This window comes from Dendrobates tinctorius, unplaced genomic scaffold (assembly GCF_039654945.1).
Source record: "Dendrobates tinctorius isolate UK_male_01 unplaced genomic scaffold, ASM3965494v1 ptg000117l, whole genome shotgun sequence".
NCBI classification, from domain to species: Eukaryota; Metazoa; Chordata; class Amphibia; order Anura; family Dendrobatidae; genus Dendrobates; species Dendrobates tinctorius.
This window is the reverse complement of record NW_027361785.1, coordinates 11,824,494-11,837,118: the sequence shown is the minus strand read 5'-3', so window position 1 is coordinate 11,837,118 and position 12,625 is coordinate 11,824,494. Positions and strand designations below refer to the sequence as shown.

At 41.1% G+C, this 12,625-nt stretch overlaps 1 protein-coding gene across 1 annotated transcript in view; it reads left to right on the top strand.

Annotated features, from left to right (window-relative positions):
* LOC141101443 (ATP-binding cassette sub-family C member 5-like) overlaps window positions 1-12,625 on the top strand; it is a 206,767-nt gene that overhangs the window by 40,616 nt on the left and 153,526 nt on the right. Inside the window, exons 5-8 of the mRNA XM_073590542.1 lie at window positions 5,983-6,156; window positions 6,327-6,474; window positions 8,344-8,492; window positions 12,010-12,117. Coding sequence (XP_073446643.1) covers window positions 5,983-6,156; window positions 6,327-6,474; window positions 8,344-8,492; window positions 12,010-12,117 — 579 coding nt within the window. The remainder of the gene's footprint in view (window positions 1-5,982; window positions 6,157-6,326; window positions 6,475-8,343; window positions 8,493-12,009; window positions 12,118-12,625) is intronic.

Below are 12,625 nucleotides of genomic sequence, written 5' to 3'. Positions count from 1 at the left end.
GGGGTTATATAGAAATTATAGGTATCACTTACAGTAAATAAACTACCATAACAGACTGATACAGAGGGGAGAGGACCCTGCCCTTGCGGGCTTACATTTTACAGGATGGTGAGGAAGGAGACAGTAGGTTGGGGGATTGTGGCAGCTCCGGTGTTGGTGAGGCGTACCTCCGGTAGTGGTGAGGAGGCAATGGGATCATTGCAGGCTGTAGGCTTTCTTGAAGAGGTGGTTTTTCAGGTTCCGACTGAAGCATCTGAATGTGGTTGATAATCAGACGTGTTGGAGCACAGAATTCCAGAGGATGGGGGATATTCTGGAAAAGTCTTGGAGGCAATTAGGTGAGGAGCAAATAAGTGTGGAGGAGAGAAGGAGGTCTTGGGAGGACCGGAGATTAAGTGGGAAGATATTGGGAGTTGCCAAGGTAGTTCCCAGCTACTCTTCCAAATCTTTTAGATGTTGTGATTCTGATGGGGATATGTACCATGTTTAGTGGATGGGCCCCGTGGTGTGCAGATTTTGGAGTAGGGTATATCACCTCATTCTTTCAGTCACAAACATTAACCTTAAAAAAAAACCCTAGGGAAGCATTACTTAAACGCATCCCTAGTATTCCTAAACACATCCAAATTCTCATCTCATTTATTTTCCTAAAGGCCAAGCAAACTATAGCATTGACTTGGAAAAAAAAAATAAAATCAGGTTTAGATTTATCTGAAGTCAAGAGACTCCTTTCTTGGTATATGACCAATAACAATTATCTGCCATATTCATGGATAAAGTCCGTAAATTTGAGAAAATTTGGTTTCCCAGGGCGGAATACGCCAACCACACTCCCTTCACCACACCTTCACTTGGTCTACCTGCTCCTGACTCCTCAGATTCATCCTAATTCTTTATATTAACCCCTTCGCACCCGAGCCTGTTTTTGCCTTCGTGACCGGGCCAATTTTTTCAATTCTGACCAGTGTCACTTTATGAGGTCATAACTCTAGAACGCTTCAACGGATCCTACTGATTCTGACATTGTTTTCTCATGACATATTGTACTTCATGATGGTGGTAAATTTTTTTAGATATGATCTGCGCTTATTTGTTAAAAAAATCAAAATTTGGAGAAAATTTAGAAAATTTTGCAATTTTCAAACTTTTAATTTTTATGCCCTTAAATCAGAGAGTGATATCGCACAAAATAGTTAATAAATAACATTTCCCACATGTCTACTTTACATCTGCACAATTTTGGAAACATAATTTTTTTTTTAGGAAGTTATAAGGGTTAAAAGTTGACCAGCGATTTCTCATTTTTACAACAAAATTTGCAACACCATTTTTTTTAGGGACCACCTCACATTTGAAGTGAGTTTGGGGGGTCAATATGACAGAAAATACCCAAAAGTGACACCATTCTAAAAACTGCACCTCTCAATGTACTCAAAACCACATTCAAGAAGTTTATTAACCCTTCAGGTGCTTCACATGAATGAATGGAATATGGAAGGAAAAAATAAACATTTAACTTTTTGTCACAAACATTTTATTTCAAAACCATTTTTTTTTATTTTCACAAGTGTAAAAAGAGAAAATGAACCACAACATTTTTTGTGCAATTTCTCCCAAATACGCCAATACCCCGTATGTGGGGCTAAACCACTGTTTGAGCACACGGCAGAACTCAGAACGGAAGGAGTGCCGTTTGACTTTTTCAATGCAGAATTGGCTGGAATTGAGATCGGATGCCATGTCGCATTTGGAGAGCCCCTGATGTACCTAAACAGCGGAAACCCCCCACAAGTGACCCCATTTTGGAAACTAGACCCCTTAAAGAACTTATCTAGATGTGTCGTGAACACTTTGAACCCCCAAGTGCTTCACAGAAGTTTATAATGTAGAGCCATGAAAATAAAAAATCATTTTATTTCCATAAAATGATCTTTTAGCCCCCAATTTCTTATTTTCACAAGGGTAACAGGAGAAATTGGACCCCAAAAGGTGTTGTCCAATTTGTTCTGAGGACACTGGTACCCCATATGTGGAAGAAAACTACTGTTTGGGCACACGGTGGGGCTCGGAAGGGAAGTAGTGATGTTCTGGAATGCAGACTTTGATGGAATGGTCTGCGGGTGTCATGTCGCGTTTGCAGAGCCCCTGATGTACCTAAACAGTGGAAACCCCCCACAAGTGACCCCATTTTGGAAATTAGACCCCCCAAGGAACTTATCTAGATGTGTGGTGAGCACTTTGCACCCCCAAGTGTTTCAGTAAAGTTTATAATGTAGAGGCGTGAAAATAAAAAAAATCATTTTTTTTCCACAAAAATGATCTTTTAGCCCCCAATTTTTATTTTCACAAGGGTAACAGGAGAAATTGGACCCTAAGAGTTGTTGTCCAATTTGTCCTGAGTACGGTGGTACCGCATATGTGGGAGAAAACTACTGTTTGTGCACACGGTGGGGCTCGGAAGGGAAGTAGTGACGTTCTGAAATGCAGACTTTGATGGAATGGTCTGCGGGCGTCATATTGCATTTACAGAGCCCCTGATGTACCTAAACAGTGGAAACCCCCAATTCTAATTCCAACCCTAACCCCAACACACCCCTAACTCTAATCTCAGCCCTAACCATAACCCTAACCACAAACCTAACACCAACACACCCATAACCTTAATCCCAGCCCTAGCCCTAACCCTAACCCTAGCTCTAACCCTAACCCTAGCCCTAACCCTAACCCTAGCCCTAGCCCTAACCTGTGTACCTGCTTTTTTTTTCTTTACTTTTTTTTCTTTTTGTGACAAGATCGGTGCCCTGCGATCTGACTCATAGTAACGCCACTTCTCCTCTGATCTCACACTGACAGATGATCAGAGGAGAAGCAGCGTTACTATGTGACAAGATCGCTGTCTGGCACATAGTAACGCGACTTCTCCTCTGATCTCACACTGACAGATGATCAGAGGAGAAGCAGCGTTACTGTGTGACGAGATCGCTGCCTGGCACAGCTGTGCCAGGCAGCGATCAGCTGTGCCAGGCAGCGATCTAGTCACACAGTAACGCTGCTTCACCTCTGATCATCTGTCAGTGTGAGATCAGAGGAGAAGTCACGCTACAATGAGTGAGATCGCCGGGAAACAAGCAGCTTTCCCAGCGAGCGCTCTCATTGGCTGCTGTGACGCTGACGTCATCAGGACCTGAACCAATCAGGTCTCGATGATGTCGGGGGTCCCAGCATGCATTGTGCACCGGGGGTCCCGGGGGGGCACAAAACCGCCGACAGTAGATAAACGTCAGCGCTGCACAAAGCCCAGCAAGCGCCAATGTTTATCTCCAGTGGGCGGTCGGGAAGCGGTTAAATTTAGACTCAGGTAACCCCCCTCTTTGGGCTCCTTTGCCCCCTCCTTTACCCTCTATTCCTTCCCGTCAGTTATGTAGCCCCTCCCGTTGTACTTCACCCAACTAAATGTTAGGGCTTTTTTTTATATATATATATCACTACAATGTACCTGATTGTTAATTGAATAATTATTCAATAAAAATCTATTGTTTAAAAAAAAAAAAGTGGAAAAACTGGAGAAAAATGTAACCGCCTGTAGAGAGTCCATATTACAATAAAAAATAGACACAGAAAAAATATGCTAAACAGTGCAATAATATGGAACACATATAAGACAAGACAATATAATGTATGAATAAGATGCTATAAATATAACAAGTAAGGTATATAGATATACAGTATATATCTCTTCCAGAAATAACAAAGTGTATAGCAGTATACATGCTTTTTAAACAACAAACCTGTCCTAGGAAATGAAGCATATGCGAGAGGTTCAATGGAAAATAGAAAAATACCTTATGCGAAAGATCCAATGGGAAACAGAAAAACACCTTAAATACAGATCTGACAAATGAACTCATGTATGACCATAGGACATATGTCAACAGAGATATAGAAGAATAAATGGGAGAAGGTAGTTTTCCCCACGTGTTACGCCACACATAATGGCTTCATCAGGGGTCCTAACCAGGCAGTAAGAACTATCACTGGCAATTCCCAAGTGCCAGTGGCGAGCATATATAGCACAAGGGAGTAGCCAACACTTAACAGCTAAGACAATCCAGGTTGGAGAGCTTCAGGAGATCAACTGAACAGATTAACCCTTGCCCTGCCAACAAGGAAAAGACCTGAACTGTTTATTAATAATAATAATAATAATAAATAATAAATTTTATTTCTATAGCGCCGACATATTCCGCAGCACTTTACATTTCAGAGGGGACTTGTACAGACAATAGACATTACAGCATAACAATAATCACATAGATTATAACAGATACCAAGAGGAATGAGGGCCCTGCTCGCAAGCTTACAGTCTAAGAGGAAAGAGGGAGACACGAAAGGTGGGTGGTAACAGTTGCCCTGATTGTATGGACCAGCCATAATGTTGTGTGTAACAGTACAGACACAGAGGGCTAATGGATGCATAAAGCATGTGGGAACACGATGCAGGGAACCTGGTTATGGTAAAACTTTTGGCTGTGCCACACAGGTATAGATTAGATTAATGTGTTGAGGCGGTAGGCCAGTCTGAATAAATGCATTTTCAGGGCACGCTTAAAATTGTGGGGATTGGGGACTAATAGTATTGACCTGGGAAGTGCATTCCATAGAATTGGCGCAGCACGTGTAAAGTCTTGGAGACGGGAGTGGGAGGTTCTGATTATTGAGGATGCTAACCTCAGGTCATCAGCAGAACGGAGGGCGCGGGTAGGGTGGTATACTGAAACAAGGGAGGAGATGTAGGGTGGTGCTGAGCCATGGAGGGCATTGTGGGTGAGGGTGATAAGTTTATACTGAATTCTGGAGTGGATGGGTAGCCAGTGTAATGACTGGCACAAGGTAGAGGCATCAGTGTAACGATTGGTGAGGAATATGATCCTGGCTGCAGCATTCAAGACAGATTGGAGAGGGGAGAGTTTGGTAAGAGGGAGACCGATTAGAAGAGAGTTACAATAGTCGAGACGAGAATGGATAAGAGAAACAGTAAGAGTTTTTGCAGAGTCAAAAGTAAGAAAAGGTCGGATTCTAGAAATGTTTTTGAGGTGCAGATGACAAGAGCGAGCCAGTGATCGAATGTGGGGGGCAAAGGAAAGCTCGGAGTCAAGTATGACCCCAAGACAGCGGGCATGTTGCTGGGGAGTAATAGTGGAACCACACACAGAAACTGTTTAATAAGATTATGAAGCAGTTCTAATCAATGCAGAAGTTCGTGAAATCAGACGCCGTGTTCGTCTGGCCCCACTCTGTTGCAGTATCCCCATGACAATATCATTCATGAATGCTACATTTTTTATGTTAAATGTATTTTTATTTTTCTTGCGGCATTTTTTTTTAGATCACAATCTGTAGGAAAAATGGTAGAAATCTTGTAATTTTCACAATGGCCACTAAATCTATTCTGGACCCATACTTCATGTTGTTTCAGGAAATCCAAATGTACATTAGCTGCAATGATCAGACTCGGACGGTATCATTTGTATTGAAGCATCTAATGAGCATGGGCAAATACTATTGTGAAGGGAAAGGGAGCAGGGTCAGCTGTGACATCACGTATTGTGAATGGTGGATTTTGTATTATCGGCTGTGTGTAGAGGGTTTACCTTTCAGTGTAATCTTTCCTGTGATGATTGAGACTTCTGAAAATCCCTAGTTGGCATTTTAAAAATTGTAAGATTATTATTTTTTTTATACAAAATAGTCTGATTTTTTTTTGCAAAAATTAAAACCAAATTGATTTAAATAATAGGTCACCTAATCATTCGAAACACATAGGCTATGCTACTCTGCCAGTAAGGAATGAGTTTATGGATTTAAAATAGGGAAGTTTGGATTTTAATGAAAGTATATAAGGTATATTTTATTTACTTTAGCTAGTCAGGAGCCATACATTGTAATAGTATATGACTACATAATGGTGTTTTTACCTTCCAGCTACTTAACATGAGTAGCAGCGATGGTCGTCGTTTGTATGAAGCCGCCTCCATAGGCTGTATGCTGGCTGTTAGCCCTGTCATCGTCCTCATAGGACTGCTATACACTGCCTTCTTTTTGGGTCCTACGGCATTGATGGGTTCTGCTGCATTTATCTTGTTTTATCCAATAATGGTAAGATTATTCCTCTACTAAGCCACTATGAGCCTTTATACTATTTCCAGTTCTTCGTTGAATCTAGAAATTCTCTAACTATTGTTTTACTTACTTTTAATCTATTTGTTACAGTGTATTGATTTGCATTTGCTCCTTGTGATATATGGAAATTCTTCTTTTGTCTTTAGATGCTAGCATCAAAATTCACAGCATATTTTAGGAAAAAATGCGTAGGGATCACAGATCAAAGAGTGCGAGTTATGAATGAGATCTTGACCAACATCCGATTTATTAAGATGTATGCGTGGGAGAAAACATTCATGAGAAATATTCAAGGTAGGTTCTGCTTGATAGGCAATGCTGAGACTGGGCAAACTGTAATATGTTATTCTTCAGAATATTTTATGCATTCTTGATCAGATCGCATTTTTTTTTCTTAGGTAATCCTGAAGTTTAGTGTAAATTCTTTAGTTTGCCATTTATAGGATCAAACAGATGCTTGATTATCAAAAAATGCAATTCTATATAGAGAAAGGCTTATGGAAGTGCACAAATGCAATAAATTCAGACACCAATTTCAAAGCTACAAGTAAATGACAAATTGATGACTCACAGTATGGGTGTGTATGGCATGGTGCCATTGTATTATGACACCCTCCCTGACCCATCCCTTGATCTACATTTACTTATCACCATGTAACTCAAGCATAGTTCCCACATAGCATTAATACATTTAAGGGTTTTCTAGAAAAAAAACAAACAAAAAAAAACCACTTTCATGATGCTATTCAAATATTTTAGAAATATGTAATTGATAGGGGTCAAGTAGATCCCACAGATTTCTGGAAAAGTCAGCTTAATACACCAAAATTAAGTTTTTTTCCAGCTCTATTTTAATTGAAGCTTTTATCTAAAGACCAATGTTAATGCAGGCATCTGGATACCATATACTGAATATAAAAGTGACTTGGCTTTCCTGATTAACATGAAATAAAAAAGTATTTTGCAGAAAAAAAATCTACTTTTAAAAATAATATAAAACCTACAAGAAACAAAATGAGCAAAAACCCTGCTGTAACGAAATAAGTAAAAAACAAAAGTGCATCTAAAAAACACAGGGTTCTTAGTAATACTGATTTTGACCCTGGTGACCCTGATCGGGAAGGCCCTACGCTATCTAATATTAAAAACCTTACCAAGTGTCAGAGTTGACCTCAGCGTGTGAATAAGGGCAGACAAAAGGACTGGGTGCCGTCCTGTGTACGCCAGTCTGGGGAAGCCTTTAAGGCTGTGTGCCCACGTTCAGGTTTTTTCGTGTTTGTTTTCGCATTTTTTTTAGCGTTTTTCCCCTGCAAAAATGCTTAAAAAACGCATACATTAAGCACTCCATTATTAGAATGCATTCCACAATTTTTGTGCCCATGCTGCGTTTTTTTCTGCAAAAAAAAAACGCATCGCGGAAAAAAACGCAGCATGATCATTAATTTTACAGAAAATCTGCAGATTTGCCACTATGTTCATTGTATTAAGATGCTCTGGAAAAAAAACCCACACAAAAAACACGCAAAAAAGCGATAAAATCGCGCAAAAAAACCGCGAATTTCCTGCAAAGGAGTCCGGTTTTGCTCAGGAAAATTCTGTTTACGTGGGCACATAGTCTAAATGTAGTTTCCAGCTCAGGAGAGAGAGGCCACACCTCGGCTTGCACAGAATGCAAAAAGGCAAAAATAATATATAGCATATATTGCTTGTCACAGTTTACAACAGATATCATGTAGTACAATTTGTTCATAGCTAAATGGGACACAATATATTTACGAAAGTGTTGAAAAAATTATGGGTGTTGTCCATCATGATAGTCACTAGCTGTTAGCAGCTCCAACTTCGGCTCCTTCACGCTGTTTAGTGTCTGCTCCGGGTGCTACAGTTTAGCCTCCATTGAAATGAATGGAAACTGACCTGCAGTATCGGGCAGCGGCCAGTATACAGTGTGACCGACTGGTGGTGTGTCGCTCTGGCCACCACTGGAGGTGAAAACTTGATCAGTGGTGGGGGTGCCGGGTGTCAGGACCCCACTGATCTGATATTGACAATCAATCAATATCATAGTAACAGAAAACCCTTTTAAGTGAAAATTCAGCAGAATTTATATAAGATTGTTTACTGTAGGGTAATATTTGATGATAATTAATTATTATTTTGTAGCCCTCAGAAGAGCTGAGCGGGCTTTCTTGGAAAAAGCTGGATATATACAGAGTGTCACATCAGGGATCGCTCCTATATTGGTGGTGATTGCTAGTGTATGCACGTTTACATTGCATATGGCTCTTGGATATGATCTAACAGCTCCACAGGTAGGTCAATGTAGCAGTCCGTTCCCACCACCTCTTCTGGTTTTATCTTGGAGACATTAGGATCTCTGAGCTATATTTAATATTAGGGCTCACTCACATGAGCGTATAACACCACGGAGTTCTATCGGATGTTGTATCAGATAATACTGGGACCAATGCTATACTATGGGGCAGTGCAGATCTGCGCTTTTTTCTCTACAGACCAAATTGGTCTATAGAAAAAATTACAGCATGCTGCGAGTGTCTCCACAGTGTGAATCACGTACACCCATCCAAGTCTAAGGCTGGAGTCACACACAACGATTAAAAAATCGGTCCAATTTTTACGGTATGAAATTGCACAAAGATTTCTTGTCCAGGGATCCGTCTGTCATCTGAATTTCCGGCGATGAACCGATTTTATTCGCATCTAAGCATCCGTTTGACATCCAATACCAATGCCTGATGCTCTTTCCTGTTGACCTGGAGAAGTCTTGCGATTTAATCGCAAGTCACACTTGTGGTCCGTTTGTAATCCGATTTTTAATCGCATCCATAGACTTGCATTGGCGAGTCCGATCCGAAAATCGGTGACAATCGCAGCATGCTGCGATTGTCTCGGTCCGAGGAAACGTTCCGAAAAAAAATCGGATGATGGGAGCTGCACCATAGAATATCATTGGGACGAATGCAATGCGATTTTTTTATCGCATTGCATTCGTCCGATTTTTTCGCTTGTGTGACTCCAGCCTAAGGGTACATGTGAAACATCGGACTCCACTCAGATGACATCTGAGTGCAGTCCAACCTTTGTGGACTCTGCTCTATTAACATAATAGAGATGACTGTCTCTCATGAGAGAACATATGATCATATGACCCCAGCCTAAAGCTAAGTAGTGGGATAGCGATGTGCATTATACCAATACTGGAAATACAAGTATTATTGGATCACAATACTATAAGAGAATATCCCAAAAAGTGCTGTGGTCTTATACAGTTACTCTCTATCATACACGTTTACTGTATGCCCTTTGATTAACATTCTCCCTATAGTCTTGTAGGCTCAAAAATCAGGAGATCCCTGAGCTAAAACTGAAAAGGTGGGTTAACGCTGAACGATCATTGTCATTAAATGACCACCAATCTGCTTCTTATTTGCTTATTGGTGGTTATTTAATAGCCTTATTAGACAGGCAGATTGCATCACTCATGCACACAGAACGATCAGCAATTTCACCCAATGAACAAAAGTTTTGCTCGTTCATCAGGTAATCGTCAGCCTGTTTACACTGGACATTCATTGGGAAATTAGCAGGCAGCTTTTCATTCATTCAAGTGTAAGGGGATGAACAGGACAAATGCCATCGGTCCGGAATACACTCTGGAGCCGGAACTATCAGGGCCTTCATCACTGTTGCAGGGGAGTGACTTGCCTGGGCGGAGAGAGCTCGAGCACCTGGCAGAAAGGGGCGTGGGAGACTTAAAAGGGGCTGAGCGTGGGAAGGAGAGAGACTTGGCGGGAAAGCGACAACAGAGCAGGGCGAAGGTTGACTCCCTCTCCTCAACTGCTGCCACTGACACCAGCCTTTTGCAGACTGTCCGCCTGCTACTCCCTTTACCCAGTATCCCTCTACGTACGTGACCCATAACAGGTACTGCAGCAGACATACCGACCTCTCCGGGATGTTGTGATTCTGCACGAGGCCTTGTCACCCCTGCCGCCTGTGCAGCATTGCGCTCCGAGTGTACCGCGTCACTCTCTAGGAACCCAAAGAAAGAACTGTACTCTCTCCAACGGACCCAAGTTCAACAGACCCAAGTTCAACGGACTCAAGACCAGTATACCCGGATACTTCAGCACGGTCAGGAGACAGTGCATCTCGTTTCTACACAGCCGAGCCAGAGACTTTGTTCACGGACTGTGACGCCGTCGGGAGCTGTTCCAACCACTCTCCAACAAAACCTTCAATCGATAAGTCATTACTTTCGCTTTAATCCTCTTGTTGTGTTTTGCTGTATAGTTTACTAGTTGCTTTAATACCTCCCTGCCTAGGGGCTTCCTTTAATACATATTCAATATTTGCTTAAGTAAAGAACTTTTGTTAACCCCTTCTCTGCCTCCTGCTGCTTCCTTCATCCAACGAACATTTACACCTCCGTGGTTTACAGCTGAGCCGATCGCATTAGCACCGCTCCCGGTTTTGTAAACTATTTAACTGCTTGAGATGGAGTGCAGCGTGGGACATGACTGTATGTCGGACAGGTATGGGATATTGTTGCTTTTTTATTTTGTATTTTTTACAGGAGAACAATGGCTTCGATTGGATTGGGAGTGTAATAAAGATAGAAAAAATGTGTGTTTATTTATTTCATTAAAAGTTTTTATTCTTTATGTCTGTGTGTTTTTTAACCCTTTCAAACTAGTGGATTAATAATGGATAGGTGTATTATTGACACCTCTCCATTATTAACCAGGCTTAATGTCACCTTACAATAGCAAGGTGACATTAACCACTTATTACCCCATATGCCACCCGCTACAGGGCAATGGGAAGAGAGGGTAAGTGCCAGAAATGGCGCATCTTACAGATGTGCCTTATCTGGGGTGGCTGGGGGCAGATTTTTTTTAGCCGGGGGGGCCCAAAAACAATGGTCCTTCTCTAGGCTATTAACATCTGCCTCTGCCCTCAGTCACTGGCCATTTTAACATGAGTTTTTACATAGAGAGAACTGCTCTATGTAAAAGCTTATGTTAAAATCACATTGCATATGGGTTGCATACACTCGCATGACCCTCGCATAGCGCTCATCCTTTTTTTCGGTCTGGAAAACAGACCGCTTTTTTTCTTGCAAATGGGTATGTGCCCTAATAGAAACATTTGCACCACTTCTGCATTTTTCACCCACTCCTGGTTTTGGCTTACAAATACGTAGGTAAAAAATTCACCAAATACTGAATGTGTGCATGTGGCCTTAGGGTTGCAATACTCATTAGAGTACTAAGCCTCATTAGCGATAATCCATGTGGTCACATAATATCCGCAAGCTAAGAAACCCTACAAACCTAACATGTCTTACAGGCTAGGGTTTGATGATGCAATATGTCCAATCAAGGCAATCCTTAAAGGGAAACTGATTTGTGCTGCCCGAACCATAGTTTAACCAACCCCTTCAGAGGACATAATTGAACTAGACAGATGATGATCTCTATAATCTCCATCTGGCTTTTCAAACTACGTTTTCTCCTAAACTCATTAGCGCAGCTCTGATTCAGGCTGCCCATAGTTGGGGCAGTATCAATCTAATGGCCGATTGCCTTTATTCTGGGTATGTTTTACAATTACTCAGTATAATTGTTTTAAAATATAATATAACATATTGTCCAGCCATTATTTCCAGTAAAGGTCTCAAACATCTGCGATTTGTGATTCTTCAGTAACATTTTATTGGAATTACTGCTAACAATTAAATTCATGATGCGCTCATGCTCTCATAATGTATTTCCTCCTTTGCTTTCTTTTATATGTTTATTGCAGGCTTTTACTGTTGTCACTGTGTTCAATTCAATGACCTCGTCTCTTAAGATGATAGTGCTGGCTGTAAGAGCCGCCGCAGAAGCTTCAGTGTCCATCTCTAGATTTCAGGTTGGATGATGTGCTTTATTCCTTTGGTAATACATTGTGACAGTTCCTGGTAATTCCTAATGTAACGTTTTAATTCGATATTATAGTAAAATGTGCTATAATGTAATTAATAGTCGAAGACCTAGATAAAAGCAAATAAATCAAGTGCAAACTGAACACAATATGAATGGATACTATTTGTGATGAGTGAACCCGCTTGGATAAGGTGTTATCTAAGCATGCTCAGGTGGTAACATAGTGACTTCAGCGTGCTCGAATAATATGCCTATTAAACAGGCAATCTTTGCATGTGTTGCAGCTGTCGAACAGCCGTGAGACATGCAGTCGCGGGGAATCTAACATATTATTCAAGCACGTCAAAGACACTCGGTTTGCACACGAGCATGCTCGGATAATACCTTATCTGAGAACGTTCGCTCATCACTAGATACTATATATCTAGTTAATCAACTGTTGTCCTTTAATGGATTCTCATTATTATCCCATTTTAAAATAACTTCAAAAATTT